Genomic DNA, 20,042 nt, shown 5'->3' with positions numbered 1-20,042 from the left:
CAAATTAAAAATATTTATTCAGATAATCAGATTGATTTATATTGACAGACAGAACTAAAACAACAATTTGAGACATCAACAGAAATAGAGTATTGTATTAATTCAAAAAACCTTATATAATAATTTCCAATTTATTATATGTTAATTGAAATACATAAGTAAACAGTAATTTTAAAGTACACTAAAAGTTGGAATTAAAATATTCATGATAAATATTAAAATTTAAAAAAATAAAAATTCAATTTTTGAGGCATAGTGTGAGCAGGTATGTATGAATAAGGGGATTTCATGAATTTTTTAAAAACTTCATTGTCTTTTTAGAGCACCTTTATTTTTACTTATTAATTCAATTTTATTTCAAATTTTATCATTGATAATTCACTAAATGATAGCATTATCACAAAAAAATGAGCAAGTAAATCAATATTTTTTTTTATTTTTTTTATAGCTTTATGTATTTTATACTTTTTATTTTGGAAATATTCATCATGCCACTGTACAGAATTTGCAAATTTGCTAACATGGAAAAATCAAACTATTTTATTCACTAATATTATGTTCCCAGATTTTTTTCATAGGTTTATGTCATAAGTATCATGTATCAAACAAAGATGTAGATTATTAAAAACTTGAAACAATGTGTGGTGATACCATTGCCATGATTAATAAAGCTGCGCCACAGAAATTATGGCAAAAAAATTGAATAATATCTTGATGTGCTTCATGCAACTAAAATATGACCATAAAGAGGTATATTAAATAAAAAGAAAAAAATTCAGTATGCATTTCCTTTTCTTTAATAATTTTTAAAGATTTAATTATTTATTTAGTTTCTCAATAAAATCTTGTAATTTGAAGAGATTTTATTGACACACTTTTTTTAAAAGCTAAGTTAAATAAAACAGGATTTTTTAATTCAATAAATAAACCCTACTTTCACTGGAATATTAAATGAAAAAATACTTTAAAAAATGATTCATGGAAACAATTTAAAATTATTATGATTCAATTATGCACATTAAAATAAGATATTAAAGTAAGAAAATAATAGCTATTTGGATTGAAAGAATAAAAAAACCCAAGATCATTCAATATTTAGACAATTATGCTTAAATTCTAAATATTTAATAATATATTTTAAAGAATAGCAAACATACCTGTGGTTGAGAACCAGGCATAGTAGCATATTTCATATTGGGAGGTAAAGTGGACCAATTGTCTGATAAACTGTGAAACAAGTCGAAAGCAGCCATAATTTTTTCATTTACAAGACTTAACATAGCTATACGTTTATCAACTGATTGTAAATTATCTTCAATTAGAGGTGCCATTTTATGAACTTCATCTAAAAATAAAAATGGTTTGTTAACTCAAATGATAACTTTAACTGATTTGCCTTTTACATTATTAAAAAAAATGGAATATTAGCCCTATCATCATTTTTTTTATTATATAAAGATGGAAAGATTTCAAAATATATATTAAAAAATGGAAAACAAAATGGCACATACAATTTCTAAAAAAATTTATTTAGTTCAATGAAATTATACTTTGTTTTGACACAGAATGATTGTACTTGAAATGGTCAGAATAAATAGACATAAAGCAATTATTACACTGACAAAATGAATCTTTTTTTGTGTGTGTGTGATAAACAAACTATACAATGCTTATAAGCTTACTGTGGTGAAGCTGTTTTAAAGAGCATTAGAAAATGATGGTCAGTAAATCCTAGTGGTTATGATGGCCATAGTATTAATTTCTACTGTTGTTGATTCCTTTATTTCTATTTTATTTTGTTCAGTTATTTCTTCTATTAATTTTTACTTGAAGATCTGAAATATTTATCCTTGTGAATAATTTTAAAAATAACATAACTGCTCAAAAGAGATCATGTCAAGGTAATAAAAATGTTTTTTTTTGTATTTAAATCCACTGAAATTGTCCAATAACATTGAATCTGCTAAGAATTTGATTGCCTCCAATGACTTTACACATATTTTTACTGTATTCCAACACAATTATAGGCTTTATTTATTTATTACCTTATTTTTTCAGTTTTGTAGTTTTGTTTCTGGTATCAGCAAACTCCAAGTTATGTATTGTTGAAAACATTATAACATCTTTATCCTTACATTTTATAGTGGAAATATTTTGTTTTGAAAAATGGTAACTTGCTTTTATAGTAATTAGTATTTTATTCTTATTCGCACTAATCCAGAAAAGTGATTGGGAAATTCTGTGTTATATGCACTTGCGATAAAAAGGAATTTATTTTATCTGTTTATTGGAGCAAATATATGAAATGACAAACAAGTAATTTGAAATTCTTAGATAATAAATTATCCAACTCAAAATCAATTTGAATAATGCATTGCAAGTATTAACTGGTGAAGCTTTCAAAGCAGAAATAGAGCATGACAAATGCATCCACAAGTTTTATCAGCTTAGAACAGAGGTACCCTACTTTGAAATGAACACTAAAGAAGTGTTATTTATTGGTCAGTAGAGAAAATTCAATCTAAGGTAGTTAAAGTTACAGCTATTAGATTGCAAGTGGCACAAATAAAAAAAAATCATTAGAAGTACATTTTAAAAATCTTTTCATACAAATGAGTCACTTAAAACAGACCACCATAAAAATGTTACATTTAAATTCTTTTTATTTTAAACCTAATAAATATTCTCATACAAACATTTTTCTATAAAAATGTTTTTTACACATGACCATGCAAGAGAGTTTAAATTACATTATTATAATCTAGAAGAAAATTTTGAAACTCATGCAACAAAAATTTCTCCAAACATTAAACAATTTAAGTAAGATTGCACATACTCATACATCATAAAACAAATTTTCATACAAAAATTAACATTCAAAACATTAGTATCAAATATAATTTAGTAAAATGACATACAAAACAGAAGTTCATTTTATGTTAATAAGTTAATTGAAATTTCTATAAACACAAAAAATAAATAAAATTGAGAAACTGTTATTCATTCAATGTTTTTAATTTTAATATATGAACCATTTCAATGAGAATTCAAACTATTAATGATAGCCATACATTATTAAAAACAAACCTTGACAAAAAAAAAAAAAAAAAAAAGGTAAATTTTTTATCTTGTCAATGTTTATGTTAAATGATGAAATGTTACTTTGCTTGGTGATATTATCCAGTTTCTTTTTTTTTTTAAATTATGATATGGAGTTTTATAAATGGATGCTTATAAAAAATACAAAACCATGACACAATATTTTAACTGAAGGCAATGTTATGAAACAACTGAAGATGTTGTAAAAGAGTTCAATTAAAATCTTGCTTTCATCTATAGAATATCTAACACAGAATTGGCAAATAATTTTTCTATTTGTAAACATCTTTGGGAAAGACGGAAAAAAAAAATATATAAATTTATAAGTTGCATATTTTTTATCTTTAGAAATGGGAAGCAATTGGCAAAATGAAGTATTAAAATCAATGATAAACAAAACAGCACAAAATTATTCAATGAGTCTTTATGATATTTTCTTAATTTTTGCTTCTCAAACTTAATAAGTTTTTAAAAAAAATGTAAAAATTTTGACATCTCTGAAATTGCTCACATTTTGAAGTTACAATCAACAATAAGCCTCAAATAGTCTAAATTACTTTTAATCTTTTTAAATAGAAATAATTTTTTAAAAATATATTACATTTTGATACACAATTAAAACTTTGAATTCTGAAGAATATATTACTCATTCAACTTTAACAAATTATATAAAAATTATTTAATTTGACAAACAAAATCATATAACTGTTATAAAGATTAGAAATGTTTGATTTTCTGATCACAAACAGCATTAAAAAAATATTACCTTCCAGCTTCAGCATTTCTGTAGAATCTGGAGCCTCACTGGCTGGATCAGTCTCATTCAGCCAATTTATTAAAGTTTCTATTTTAGCCTGAAAGAAAGAAAATTTCACATAAGAACTAAGCTTTTATGCAATAAGAAAATGAAATAAATTAAATCTTTAAAAATATATTATTCATTTTTTATACCTCAAAATATAAAAATGTTAATTAAACATAAAAAAATGAAATTGTAAGGTCCTTACATCTATTTCAATTGCTTTTTGCTTTCTTGATATTTCCAATGAAATGAAAATATGAAAACTGAAAATGTCACCAAATGAAGCAAATTCCATACTATTCATAAAATCAGAATCATGTCAGAATTAAAAAGCTTATGCTCCTAAACAATTAAGGATTTCTTAAATGTGCTTTTACAATTTTATCAAATATGGTTTTGCCAAAAGTAAAGTTTACCTGAATTTATTATTACTCAAGACAATTATATAATATTTCGAAAAATATTTTCATTAAATGATTGAGTCATAAAATTTAAATTCTAGAATTTTCTACAAAAAGCCCGACAAGCTTCACTAAGTTTCTTCTTGCATAAATTTAATTTATTATTTAAGAATAAGCACATTTAAATTATATGCTTAGCTTTCATCTAAAAATCTTAGAATCTTATCTAAAGACAATAAGCTATTTGTAAGATAAATCAAACAAGTTTTAGAAAAAATAAAACCACAAATGTAAAGTGCATGCATACAATAGATAAAATAATAATTCAAATTAATGGTGCAACAAACACTTTTAATACAAAATTACGAGTCATAACTATAATTTCACATCTACAAAAATAAAAATAGCATACCTCATCTATTTTTACTTCTCCAACAAAAGTAGCATCTAATGCTGTGTCAGTAACAAATTCTGTTGTTACAGCTATAATAAAAATTAATAGTTATTAATCAAAATTGTCAATTGAATTTTACTAATAATTTCACTATGAAAATTATAAAGAGATACAAATTATGAACATTAAAAAAAAATCATCATTTTGCAAAAAGTAGTAATTAAATGAAACAAAAATTTTAAATATTAACTTTAAATCTCGCATAAAAAACAAAACAAGCAAAGCTTTTTTTAAAAATTATTATTATTGAAAAACATGTTCAACAGTTCAGAAGAGAATTTTGTAATTATTGAAAAACATGATTAGGACATAAACTAGTAACAAGATTTAGAACAAAACACACACACACACACACACACATATATATATGTATATAATATATATATATTGTCAAAAATAATAAAATAGCTTTTCTTCCTAGCTAAAGATTCCAAAATTTCAAACCAAACTTATGAGCAAATAACAATGTTCAGGATAAAAACAAAAAATTTTCAAAATATTAAATAATTACAGGGAGTATCTTCTGGTTTATAATCCAAGTCTTCTGTGACAAAATTAGCTGGAAATAAACCTTCTCCTCTGTGATTAGAACCTTTCCACCAGCTGCTATTACTAAATAAAATAAAAATAAAATAAACTTAGTTTCTATTTAAAAAATGAATACCTGAATTAATAACTAGCACAGTAAAAAAGTAAATTTATATCTATAAAATTTTTTTAAATAGTACAGAATATTTTTTTAAATAGTATAGAATTCTATAATTTTTATTTATTAAAACGTCTTAAAGATAATATTTTTTTCTAATAGAAATTGAATGTTTTTTAAATATTTTATTTCAAAATATAACTTTTAAAGAAGTAATTTATCTGAATTAATAAATTAATCCTTTTTTCAATCCTTTCCAAATTTGTAATACAAAAATTTAATATAAATGGAAAATGAATTAGCAAAAATAATAGTTACAAAACTAGAAGAACTGTATTATAAAAGACTAAGGGACTTTGCATCCTGCCCGCTTCCTCTAGCTAACCCTAATGTTGTCCTGGAATCATAGATGTCTGCAGATTAGTATGTTTCCTGAGCGACTGATTCCTGCCCTCCGGACATCAAAAGTAAACAAAATGTTTTTAAAATGTTACAAACAAAAAGGCCGAATTCCAAATAATTAAAAAAAAAAAAAAAAAAAAAAATTGCATTAGTTAAAAATTAGAAGAAATTGCTCCATAATTTTAACTTTTATGACAAAAATAAAGAATTAAAAAAATCACAAATAAAAACTTTTTAAAATTCATCAAGTCTTTCTTTGCATTTTTTATCACTGGAAGTCCCATTAATATTGAGGGGATGGGGGGGGGCATTGTCTTAAAACGTATATTCCTTAGATATTCAGATGATTAATAGCCAAGACAAAAAATTTCTGTTCCTTAAAAACCATAAAGAAATCAGAAAACTACTCATTAGTGTTGCCACAAATGGTGTGTCTAAAAGTAGCATTAACAAATAATATTGCTTTAAAAATCATTTGCTGTTAATTTGATGAGAATTAAAGTTTCACTTTTCCTTATTTGACACCATATTGTTATCAAAATGCAATATAAATACTTACTATGATGTAATAAAAATTTCTATTAAATATTTCAAAAAATACTTTCAAAACAAATCTCAAATGTCATCAGTCAGATGACTTGCTATCTACCAATCAAAAAGCGAATAAAACACAAACTTTACATTAAAATTTTTTATATATAATAGATCACTTTTATTTGTTCAACATGTAGGCAATTGAAAGTTGATTTGCGGCTATTTCAGATTTTTCGGCAATAAGATTATCTTCAAATCAAACTATTTACATGATAAAAACAATTTAGTTAATATTGATTTATATTTGCATGTGTTTTCTAGTAATTCAATAAAGTTTTTTTTAAGTAATCAAAATGTTTTTCATGTTATATCTAATATAACTTTTCAAGAAATTAAATCGTGTAAATGATATCTCTTTGGAAAAAAGATAATGCAGTCCATTTAATCACAATAATTTCCTTGGATATCATACAAACAATATAATGACAATTTCATGTATTGAATATAACATTTCATTGAAGTTTTTCCTAATCAGAATCAAATTTCTTTTTCACATTAGTTCTGCAAAAAAAAAAAAAAAAAAAAAAAAAAAAGGTAACAGAAAATGGAATGGTATGATAACTGAATATGACATTTAAGAAGATTTTCTTTTACAGTAATTTGGCAGTTTGATATAGCAAAGGTAAATTAAATAAATACTTGAAATAAATTTTCAAAACATCAAAAACAAATTGAGATAACTGTATAATTCCATTGAAGAATAGTATTTTCAAAATATAAGCATTTAATTATTCTAAAATATTTCAATAGAAAAAAAAAATCAAAACAGAGAAGTTATAGGAATGAAAAAGAAAAATGTGCTACAGCATAAAAATAATAAAATATTCAAATATTTTTTTTAAAGAACATTTAAATCAAACATGACATTGCATCATTCACAGAAAGTTAAGTAAAATCAAATCATTTTAAAAGAACAATAACGAAAGCTAATAGAATGTCTCACAGTAATGATAATAACAAAAACAAGACAGTTTCTCTCAGTTAAAATACAAATCAAGAAATATAAATCAATACAATAAATATTAAACAAAACCAATCAAGCAAAGTGGTTATAGAGTACAAAATGATTGACATTTATATTTGTATCTATTAAGAATTGATTGGATTCAGTGGTTCAAAAACCATTCTTGATTATGTTACATCAAATGTATAGAATGAATTAAAATTTATATAAAACCTTGTCAACTGTCATGATTTGTCAACTTTTATGATATGCAATAAAAAGTTATAAGAAAACTTCAAAACAGATTTTTAATTAGATCAAACAGTAAAAACCAATCACTATTAAGAAAGTAAAAAGATGTGCATAGTTAAATTTGTGAAAAATGTCTGAAGAAACAAAGACTGAAAGCAATGAATGTGTTGAGAAATAAATTGCAACTGATCAATTAGAATATGTTGAACTGACATTGTGCATTAGCAGATTGAACACTGAAGAGCAAATAGCTATGCACAAGTTGAGTTTGATCTAATCTTAATCGAGTAACAGTTATATCCCACTTTCTGTTAGATAAACTGGACCAACAATCAATATGTTTAATTAATGAATTAAACATATTATTGATGAAATGAATTCTGTCCTTGTGAAACTTATTCACTTTCCACTTTGAGTGGAGATTGATTTATATCATTTACAAGGACAAGACAGTTTAAAATAGTAGTAGAAGAATTTATCGAATTGTCAGCCAATTACTTCGAGATGGAACCCATCAAAGGGTCCCATCTGTAAAGAAAGAATAAGCTTCAAGTATTAAAAAAATCCTTAACACATTTAAAGAACACACACACATATATATATATACCTATTATCTAACACCATGACAATTTCCCCAGCCTTAATGGTTAATTCATTGTCCTCAGCAGCATCAAAATCATACATAGCTCGAACTTTAATAGGTTCTGGTAAAGGTTTTGATGAAAAATCTGGTCCATAATTAGAAGTTCCATGTTCTGAAGGGACATCATATCTACCAGTATCCTTTAGAGATATTTCTATAGCTGTGAAAAGAAGGAAAAAAGCTGAAATAAACATTTTACGAGTTTGATCTTTACTAAATTCACGCTTCTGCTATGCCAATTAAAAAGTTCTCATTTGTTCAACACTGTTTATTCAATTCTAAATTTAGATTATAATAGGTAACTATACATATATAAACTCGCATACACACTACAACCCCAAATATACAAAATAAATATATTCTAATTCATTAATAAGCCAGATTTCCAACGACTAATCTATTTTCTAAGAAGAAAAATGCAATTTAAAAGGATATTGTTTATAAAATTGTATATAAGTCGATAAAACCATGCTGTGTTTTCAAGCAAGTAGATGTTTAATTTGTTTATATAAAAATTTATAGAACATGATTATAAAAAAAAAATTGTAAATGCACAATTTATGCATGCAACTTTTTAGCTACATAAATTTATTTGTGAACATTTAAACTACACATATAAATTCAAATGAGTTCATAGACATTCTTTATATTATATTAATCATACAAAACATTGCATTTTTCCTTTAAACAAGATTTAGATTTTTAAATGTTTGTTCAGCATTGCTTTACATGTTAAATAAATTTATATACATAAAAAAATTGAAATTGAAAAATTACCTTTAATAATATCATTTTCTTCTTCTTGACTAGTTACAACATTAGGATCGGTGCAAATTGGAGCAGCAGGCTTTTTCTCAGCTTCCTGAAATAAATTACAAACTTTTGAAGAAAAGTCAAGAAAAAAATATGAATCTCATATTGGTTCCTGACAGAACACACAGATCAGAAACATTTTTTATGGTATTGTTGAAACATTATCCAATAACACAACTTTTCAGAATGGATTCTTCCATTTCTGATCCCCCCCCCTTTCTTTAACTAAAGAGAAATACTTATATATCGCCTTTAATATATTCAAAATCTTTTTATAAAAGAATTTTTTTATGAAAACCTTGGATTTTCAATAGAAAGGAAAAGTTCTGTAAATTGTTTATATTATATATATATATATATTATTCTATAATTCTATTCAAAATCATTTGCACAAGAAATTACATGTACCTATTGCAATCAAAATTTTTTGCATTAATTTTTGAATTTTTATTCTTAAAAGAAAGAGTTTAAATAAGATAAAACTTTCACCAATTCTTAAAGCAATAGAAATGTTCAGATAAATAGAAGTGACTATAAAAGAAAAAGCCAGTTAGTTACATAATATTCTTAACTTCTATGCTGCAAATTCCTTTTTCAAGCTGGGAAAAACATTTTTATTTTCAATAATTATGATATAGCACTAAATTTTTTTTTATGGTGTAAACAGTTCCTAATCAGAAATATTTAAGTGTGAAAGCAAGACCATCTAAACAAAAGCAGAATCTTGTGTAAAGTTGTCTTGCAGGGCATTGACAGAAATTTCGACCATAAGATACCAATTTATTATATTTTTATATTGCTCAGATTAGTCTAGTAAGGAATTAGGAAATACACAGTAACAATAATAAATATTTTTCATAAAGTTAATATTTTCTCCCAAAATATTTCTAATTACATAACAGTTAACAAATAGAAAAAGCAAATGAAAAGGTATGCTTACAGGAGAAGGGAATTCCACACCTTCACTTTTAAGCTTGTAATACAAAGAAGGTATGATACTGCAAAATAACAATAATAGTTAACTTTTCATAATCATTTACTAAATTAAACACAATAGTTCCCAAACTATTTATTATTATTTATGGTGTTCTAGTTAAAATGCAGAATTTTCCCATGCAAATCCCACCAAGGACAGCTTTATGACTGAAGGGGGTATTGCACATTTTTTTAGGTTGATTAAAAAGATATTATTTGCCTAATAGCCAAATTTATAAAAGATGCAAATCTATGAATTATAAAATAGTGCAATAATCTTATTAAAGCTTTAATAAGCATAAATAGTCAGTTTCCTATCTGTTTCATTATGTCCATTAGCAGCAAGTTATTATGTGGTTAATTATAATAGTATTCATAAATACCTTAAATAATATTGTATAAAAATGTAGTTGCCATGTAGCCATGAATCATAATTAATGAATACTAATCTATGCATTTTCAGAAAGTTAGTAAAGCAATAATTTAAATAAAATACTTTTAAGTTAAAAATGCTTTGAAATGGGAAACTAAATTGATCTTTAGTTTTTTTAACAACAATTAATAAACGAGAAGTCTAATAATATGTATAGCCTAGCGTTACATAAAATATCCAGATCTGCTACTGATCCTACTAGTACTTTTTTTTATGTAAGTTAGGGTTAAAAAAAAAATTAGACCACTTAATTTATTAAGCAGACAAGTACGATGAAGATCATATTAAGCACTATATATTTTTTTTAAATGTGGAATAAAAACTAAACATAGCTGCCTTCATTTCCCTTTACACACTGATATTACAGATTCACAATGTAGCTTCCCAGTACAATCAACTCCAATGTAAAGAAGGCAGTTTTACAGATAGCTTCAATGGATGCCGGATTAATGACCTCTGGGACAATGAATTTGACAACAAAATAGAAGATTCTGAATCTCTAGAAACTCTGGTGACAGATCTGTTAAGACATGACTTATTGTGATCTTTCTAAAACCATCTGAACTGTTGAGGGAGCTATAAAAAGTCAAGAAACAGAGCTAAAAATCAGTTGAGCTGAGCTCAAGCAATTAGTTACAAGTCATACACTGAGTCTCATAATGAAGTTTTGAGGCAGTATCAAGTAAGCCGGTCTTATAGTCAAGTTAGTAGTAGGTCGGCAGTCAAGTTCAGCTAAAGTGGGTAGATAATGGAGAATAACAGACGTTCAACGGACATGATTAATTGAGTGAAATCTCTTTTACTATGGAATTCTTTGAGTGAATTTTTCTGTTATAGTTGTATAGTACTAATTTGCTTCATGTGTGTTATTGTTTTCTGTAAGTGCTGTTCATGCGACATTTTGACTATTTTGTTGCCTGTGTGTTTTTATCTGCATAGCATCAATCTTTGTTATTGAGTATGTTGGAATGTTGCACTGTATACCCACTGCAATAAATCAATGGAATTCAACAGACTTTGAAAATATGAAGTAACCATATACTCTCTAAAAAGCAACAAATTGATTAAAATTATTTGAGCCTTCATATTTATGAAAATTACATAAAGCATCACATAGCTCCCTAGTAAGGAGGTCAGGACTTTTCTGGGAGGATATGGAACATACTTTGGGAACTCTGCTCAAGTAGACAAAATTATAAAGCAAAAGATCACATAAAAGTTACAATTTCGAAATCAAAACGTCAAATTCACATTTCTATACTAAGTAATTCAGAAGCAATTAGGAAAAAAAAAAAAAAAAAAATTAGGCTAGCAATTAGAAACAAAACTATTATAAACATACCTCATTTAATGAGCACCTCCCATAATGAGTGACTCAGATAAAGAACAAAACAAATATAAATTAATTACTTTTTACTTTCTTGTATGCGTAGTATAGAGAAAGTATAGTAATTGTCAAAAAATTTGAACTCGAGATTCCCCACATTTCAGACCTCTCTGAACTCGCATTTTGGGGAAATGTCTGTACGTCTATCTCTGACAAAAATAACTGAAAAACAATTTGAGCTAGATGGATGAAATTCAATATACATTCTTTACACCGAATTTGTGGATTTCTAGCAAATTTTGAGTAAAACCTGTGTTGGGAAAGTCTGCTTATCTGGTTGCTCAAATATAAGTTAACACAATTATCACAAAATGAAGAGAGTTAGATAGATAAAATTCAGCACACAGATTTTACATCTATAGTGTAGACACCTATCAAATTTTGATCCAAATCCAATAATTGCTCGATTCTCTGTCAGCCTGTACTTTTAAAAACTTGTAAATGTGATAATTCAAAAAAAAAATGACAAATATTTCAAATTTGGTAAAAGACTTTTTAACTACAAGTGTAGTTTTGTATTAAATCTTTGTTTCAATCAGTTGAGAAAAACGTGTTTAAACATTTTCTATACTATAAACAAGGAATTAATTTCGAAAAAAGTACGATAGATTCATTAAAAATGCTAAATTAATGAAAAAAGCAAATTTTTCATAACTATTGAACAATAATGCCATGCAATGTGTTTTCTGTTATGCAAACTTTATTAGAAAGTATGGAAGGAAGTTTTCAGTAGACTACTGTTGTTGGTTTAAAGAGCGATGTTTCTCAGAAGGAATGATGAAGATGAGACATCATTACATCACTTGCAGTATTGGTATTTATCTCGGGTATTAGTTTGTATTGAGCACTTGCTTTCAAAGAGAATCCTTGATTCTGGATGGAAGAAATTTTAGCTGATAGTGTTGTCAACAGTCACTTCAAAGATTTGAGTAAATGCCTACAAAGCTTAAATCAATGAGATTGTGTCCCTTTCCAAAATTATAGGGCCATAGCAATGACAATGATAAAGTGGTGAAAGAACCATCAAAGAATTTATGGAACGGCATTCTGCATTTGAGCAAAAATTTTGAATTACATTCAGCCACAACAGAAAAAAATAATTGCCTCAGCAAAATTACAGTTTTCCAGTAAAATGAAGAAGATACTGAAAGCATGGGAATTTTTGTATTACATATTGAGATACATCACACTAAACAGACAGTAATTATGTACACTACAGATTCATTTATGTTTCATTTTTCGGAAATTTTGAAACAGTCAAAAATAAATATATTTAGACAACTCCTGCACAAAAAAAAAACAGCACTATAAGTTAAAGTTTATAAATTTGAATATTTTTTAGGAATGGAATGCATTGCCCTATTTTAAATGGATTTTTATAAAAAAAAATTGTTTTATTTAATGTTTTATATTAAGATTTGAGAATGGAAAATGATCATTAAATGAGGTTCTACTGTATTTTTAAAAAAAATCTAATTTATATAAATTATTAGTTACAGTTATATACTTAGTTATATATATACCAGCTAAATACTGATTATATCATATTTCAAGTTTATTAAAATCACATGACGTAAACCACAATATTTCAAAATATCAGTACTAAGCACTTCAAATTAGATGACTACTAATAATACACAAAAACAATCCAATTAAAAAATTTTGAAAATCAAACTTAGAATGTATATAAATAAAAGTAAAAAATTAGATTATAATGAAAATTATATAGCAGGGAATATTTTAATTAGCATTATATAAACAATATTTACATTTATTGGCATTTCTTTAGATTTCTTATTTATATTATACTTTTTTGATTCTTTGTAAATAATACCATGAAACTTAGATTTAATTTCATAATTTATTCATTCAATATGACAAGAAACATATTTACCCAAGTTCTGGATCATCTTTGAATTCCTCGTTAGCCCATCTTTGAAGAAGAAGTTTTAATTTTTTCTCAGCTTCAGGATGCATCTGCATATCAATAGGAAGAGAAAAGGTTATTAAAAAAGAAATAAATGTCCATAAATTCACATCAAAATTATTGAAAGACACGATATTCAAATATATAACACTTTATTAAAATAACGTTGATTTAGAAAATTTGTAATTAATTTAAACAGACTTAAAATATAAATTATTTAGTAAAAAATAAATTTTACAATTTAACTCCTTTAAAGAGATAGCATTTGAAATGTGTTTAAATTCTGGAAAACCATAATATAGTCTTTCATAACTTTATAAAATATAATTCAATTTCTATGATAAAAGCTGAATATCATCAGAATATGAAAGAACAGAATTTAAATCTGATGCTTTCAGAAATAAAAGTTATAAGAAACTTTAGATGCACATCAAAAATCATTCACATTCAATCAGAATTTTGTGTTTTAAAATAATAATTTACATAACTGAAATTTTGGCACTCTAAATGACACCACCAATGAGTGGAAACTATCAAGTACAACTGAAGGTATAAATTTTGAGATCACAACAAGTTTAAAATATCACATTTATGTCTTAATGATAAAATTTCTAAAATTATTAGTTCTCCACATAGAATGTGGAACTAAGAAACACTGAAAAGTAGAACTACTTAATTTTCAATAATAATAATAATTTAAAAAAAACTGAAAATCATTTTGATTTGAAATAACTCATTAAACTTTTTTAAATAAGCACATTTAATTTTCCGCTAATTTATCATTAGTGAATCGTCCTATTTTAATTTCTAACTTTGCAAACACAGGGTCAAAAAATTCTTTTATGAAAGAGGGATCATGGATAGAAAAGTTTGAGAAACTATTTTAATGAGTCATAATTTTTCATGAAGGCCAACTATTATTAGTAATAGTGATTTAAAAATGAGATATTTAACATTATATATTGAAAAAAAAAAAAAAAAAAAAAAAAAAACCCAAGAATATTAAAATTTAAAACCAAATTAAAAAATTTTTACATTGTTTTTTTATTTGCATATTTTAACTTGATAAGTTGATTTGCTGGAGGGTAAGCAAAATTTTTGAACTTGAATGTTATAATGTTAAAAGGGAAAATACCAAAAAAGTGTAGTTACAAGATAAATAAGGAATGCAGAAAGAATTGGACAAAAATTACACTACAATAATGGTAAGAATTCTGAATGGGAAGACAATAAAATAAAAAATAAATAAAAACAAAAGATGGGAATGAATTTACATCATTACAAAAAAATATCTACAAAATCAGTTATACCTGCAGAAGAAAGTCTGAAACAGACTGGGAGAATATATAGTCAGATATAATTTTATAGTCAGATATAATTTAATAATATAATTTAATATTAATTATAAAAATTGATAATCATTAAGTATAAACACATAAGAAATATTGAGACTTAATTACATATTAAAAAGTAAAACCTTCAAAGCACTAATCCTTTCCAGATGTGGATTTTTAGAAAAGAATTTTGCCCACAAAATATTTTGCATCCATTTAATTCGTTTAGCATTAATAAATAATGCACTACAAAACATCAGTTATATTGCCATATAGAAGGTGAAGTCAATGAATTAATGAATGAAGAACTGGATGATTTTGTAACTAACACAGTGATAAAACAGAAGACAAAATGCCTTTAATTTACAAAGAAATCAATCAAACCGTTAAAAAAGTTCACAGTCTGATTTTGCAATGAAGGTAGATTTAAATAAAGGGAAAAAATAAGGGTCGATGAAAGAATCGAGATCCTCAGAATTTTTTAAGAGATGCTTCAATTATTGCCAAGAGCAAAAAATCATCAGCTTTTTAAAAATAATTATATTGAGTATCTACTTACTAAGCAGCAATAATATCTAAAATAATACGATTGGTTTGTTTAAATTCTACTTTCCTAATTTAAATTATACTTAATTCATTTCTTATCTTCCATGGAATATTAACTTAGCGGAAGTGTTTTTGCTGTACACATATATTATTAATAATATAATTCCGATGCTCGGCAAAGTTTGTTGCATATTATATAATATGCATATTAGAAACTCAATAACTGCAAGAAAGAAAATATGTTTCTCCCTTTTCACTTTTTTCTAGCCTTCCCACAGTTTTTCTTATAAGTAATTCTATACTAAAAACTTTGTCAGCTGATTTTTTTTTTTAATTCTTTATTGCTCAAACACTTCAGTTACAGGAAGTTCTTCAAGGTCAATCAGCAGGTATTAATGAATCATCTATTTTTGTTGCAACTTTTTAAATTCTGGTCTTGTGCCTATTCAACAAAATATGCAAATGCATTCCCTAGCTACAGAGACTTACTGGCATGGTAATAAACCATAAAATATGCTTTTTAGCACACTTTTATTAATATTTTGTACTAAGAAATAACGTGAAGCAGTTTTTATCAATTCCCCTTGTTCTCATTTTATGAATGCTGCGTTCAATATGATGCTTCCTATGTCATTACTTATATTCATTGCATAAGAGAATATAATCAATCCCCCACCCCAAAAAAAAGACAGTTATTTTATTTTTAATACTTTAATAAGATTCTTCTCTGTAGGGATTAAATGTACTTAATATGCATCAATGCTGTGTTAGTTACCTATTACTGAAATTGCAATATTCACAAATTAATGCCATTTTAGTTCTTAAGAAATCTTTTTTGGAAAATATATATATCAAGCTCTATATTCCACACAGCTAAATTTTAGATTCTAGTTTCCCACAGATATCAAAATATATAAAACAAAATTTTGAAAACACAAAATAAGGATAACATACGTTTATTTCTTTAAAAAAAAATCAATTACCTTTCCTAATAATTTCCGTACTTCATTTGTGAATTCACTGGATGCAACTTGTAATAGAAATCTCCGGTCACAGTTTTTTACACATGCATCCAAAAGCTGAAATAGAGCAATTTCAAATAAAGTAACTGTATTGAACGTTTTCTATAATAGTAAGGAGAAATTTTAATAATAACTGCAATATTAAATGCTTCAAATTTTTTCATCCATTTTCTCTAAAATAAAAATATAATAAAAGGCATAACTTGAGTCACAAGAATTTAAATGTTTTAGAATCAAAAGCTGATGCTAAAGTGTCAAACATAATGGAAAAGGTAAAAAAATTCTCCTTAAATTTAAAAGTATTTTGTTTGAAATATAAAGTTTAAATTGTAATCAAAAACAAAAACAGTTTTAGAGCTGATAAGTTTATCATTAGAATGCACTGACATTACTAACTGTTCACACATTCATAAATTGGAAAAGGAATTTTTAAAAAATCCAAAAGATAACAAGAAAATAAAAGCATCTGCTAAAAGAAAATAAATAAAAAGCAGATAATTTCCCTATAAATGATGCTTGTAGTATAGAAAAAGTATAATAAAAATATGAATATTATATATAATATATGAATTAACAATACAATAAATTATAGACGATGTTTAAGTATTTAAAAGTCTTTTAATTTATTTTGTTATTAATAATAGCAAAATGGTACTGATTTTTTTATGAAGTAATCAATATAGAGCATTTTCACTTTCAGAAATTGTACAATTTTATATGCAAATAGATTTAATTCTTTTAGATGAGAAAATAATTACTGGAGATCTGTTTTATTAAATGCAAAAAACAAAGAACAATATACTTCAAACTGCAAAAGAGTGATATTTTAATGCATTGTAAATATTTTATAACAGTGACAGGTGATAAACAGACATGAGTGATAAGTAGACATTATAATGTATTGCAATTGCATTAAAGAAGTGATAAATGATAGAAAACAAAAGATACAAAATAAAACTAATATTTCAGCTAAATTGAGGACTGAAAATTTAAGCTACAGAATTTTAAAACAATATTTAAAGACAAATGGCTCAACTTAGTAAAAATATGTTTTTATTGGATCAGTTGACAATGTTTATATATAATAGCAGTAGGACTGTCATTTATTTAGAACTTCAGATCTGTAAAAGATAAATTTAGCTAAGATTTTTTCCTTGTTGTTAAACATCAAAGGGAATATTTAAGGATGAACCTCATAATTTTGAACTATGTACCATAAACTTTAAAAAATATATCTAATACAAGTCATTTTTACACTTTACATATATTAATGCCAATTTATCTATAGTTCAATTTTTTTCCCTACAGTTTTAACAAATTTTTAAAAATATTTTATATTTCATTCAGTGATACTTTTTATTACTGTAATAAAATTCAAATCATTTTCATTATTAAAATAAATATTTAATTACATGCTTGTCTTCAATTGTTTAAAGATAAGGAATAATTTTTTTTTTCTTCATATTATTCGGCAGAATAAGCATAAATTTTACTTCTTTATATTTCATCAAATTATCTGTGGAATTTATAAATATAAAACCCCCAAAGATATTAAATATATTCTGGAATACATCCTGAAAACTTAAAATTTACGGTTACTTTTTTTTTGAAGAAAATAAAGCAGTAATCACCATTTTAAACACTATGTAATTAGATATTGCAATATGCAGGTAATTATATTTACATCTAAACTAATATTTGGCTTTATTTAGTAGGGAAGTTCATGCACACTATAAACAAAACTTGAGCAAAGATAATAAAAAAGAGCAATTTAAATGTTGATCACAATTTAATTTAATTTAAATAGAGTATTAAGAGAATCCTGAATATCAAGTTATGCATTAGATATTTAAATGAAATTAAACACAACTAATGTGCATGATGAATTAGCTGAACATCAATGACAGTTATCTCTCTCTCTCTCTCTTTATATATATATATATATAAAAGAGAAAAACATAAATCTAAATTTCATTCAAAATAATGTGTATTAAATACAACAAAAGAGAGAATGGTCTGAATGTGCTACATAAAATAAAAACACAATTAAAAAGAATTACACTTCTGAATGATTTAGAACTTCTTAACAAATCGCATATCAAACTTGCATAATGTCAAAAATAGTTGTATCAAATATGTAGAAACCGAAATGATTTATTTTGATACATACTACTAACTATTCTTCAATAATGGAATATAAGCTAGAAAATCCTGCTTTAAATTTAAAAATCCATAACAAAAGTTATGAATCGTTTTATTATTATTAATATTATCAACATAATATAATAATTATAATAGTTTCAAATATGAAATCCAGATACTCACTGTCAGTGTTTGTAGCACAACCCTCGGTACATTATGATGCAATCTTTTCATAATAGCTTTTAAACAAAACTTCGCACCATCTTGATAATTAATGACATTGTCACAAATGTGCATTATTAAAGACCAATCTTCATTTAAATTGTTTTCATTTGTGGCCTTTTCTAAAATAAAAATAATTAATGCTCTAAAAATTTTAAAAAAAACAAGCAATATTTGCAAACATAGTAGGAATTAAATAAAAATCAGAAGTAACAAAATATAGGCTGATGCATTCCAATAATGCAATTATAAATGACAGGATAGAAAAAACATAAATAAAAATGTTTCTAACCAACATCCTCCTCAAAAGGAGAGCCTTTCACCAGTTTCAGCATTCTTAAGCTTTATTCGTCAACGTATTTCAACGTAAAGTAATATTCATATTGTTAATTTTAAAATGAATGAGACATTATCACTGATGTACTTCGGAAACCAAAGGAAAAAGAGGTAAACAAGAGTCCCCCGACGTCATATCACATCACGTGCAGTAGCTTGGTCTTTATAAAATCTATGATTCAATTCTATAATATCATTGGTGGTGAATACCGTAACTTTGTCATTGACCACCAGGCTATTAGATTCTACACCTCAGCTCGAAATGCAAGTCTTCTAAGAAAGTCTTATAAATAATATCTTAATAAAATTTCGGTTTTAGATAGAAACAACAAGTTATATTTACTATACATATGGCATTTTGAAAATTTGAATCTAAAAAGATCGTTTCAGATCTCCATGGATCATCTCTTTTTTTATATTAAAAATAATAACCTTCCATTACCCAATGAGAAAATTCAGTTTTGATTGATGCCTCTTCAATTTTGGTGTTAAAAGATTAGTGTATCTACATTAAAATAATGCAAAAAATACCAATTTGTAATTCTAGTTTTACAGTTTTCTTTTTTCACTCTATATATAGCGTTAAATCTATTGCCTCGTATAATCTTGGCATTATTAAGTGCTGCTCTCATCTCTCGTCATCTGATCATGATTTTAAATATGACCTCA

General features: G+C 25.4%; 1 protein-coding gene across 3 annotated transcripts in view; it reads right to left on the bottom strand.

The window, feature by feature from the left end:
• LOC129975826 (signal transducing adapter molecule 2-like) overlaps nt 1-19,497 on the bottom strand; it is a 29,167-nt gene extending 9,670 nt beyond the window's left edge. For all 3 annotated transcript variants that reach the window (XM_056089055.1, XM_056089056.1, XM_056089057.1), the window contains exons 1-11: nt 19,330-19,497; nt 18,999-19,159; nt 16,635-16,730; nt 13,739-13,821; nt 9,990-10,047; nt 9,014-9,098; nt 8,201-8,396; nt 5,268-5,368; nt 4,715-4,785; nt 3,866-3,953; nt 1,158-1,345 (exon numbers count right to left, since the gene is read on the bottom strand). In XM_056089055.1, the coding sequence (XP_055945030.1) occupies nt 1,158-1,345; nt 3,866-3,953; nt 4,715-4,785; nt 5,268-5,368; nt 8,201-8,396; nt 9,014-9,098; nt 9,990-10,047; nt 13,739-13,821; nt 16,635-16,730; nt 18,999-19,159; nt 19,330-19,372 (1,170 nt within the window). In that variant the 5' untranslated portion in view covers nt 19,373-19,497. The remainder of the gene's footprint in view (nt 1-1,157; nt 1,346-3,865; nt 3,954-4,714; nt 4,786-5,267; nt 5,369-8,200; nt 8,397-9,013; nt 9,099-9,989; nt 10,048-13,738; nt 13,822-16,634; nt 16,731-18,998; nt 19,160-19,329) is intronic.
• Nucleotides 19,498-20,042: the final 545 nt, after the last annotated feature.

This window comes from Argiope bruennichi, chromosome 7 (genome assembly GCF_947563725.1).
Source record: "Argiope bruennichi chromosome 7, qqArgBrue1.1, whole genome shotgun sequence".
NCBI classification, from domain to species: Eukaryota; Metazoa; Arthropoda; class Arachnida; order Araneae; family Araneidae; genus Argiope; species Argiope bruennichi.
This window is presented reverse-complemented; position numbering and strand designations above follow the sequence as displayed.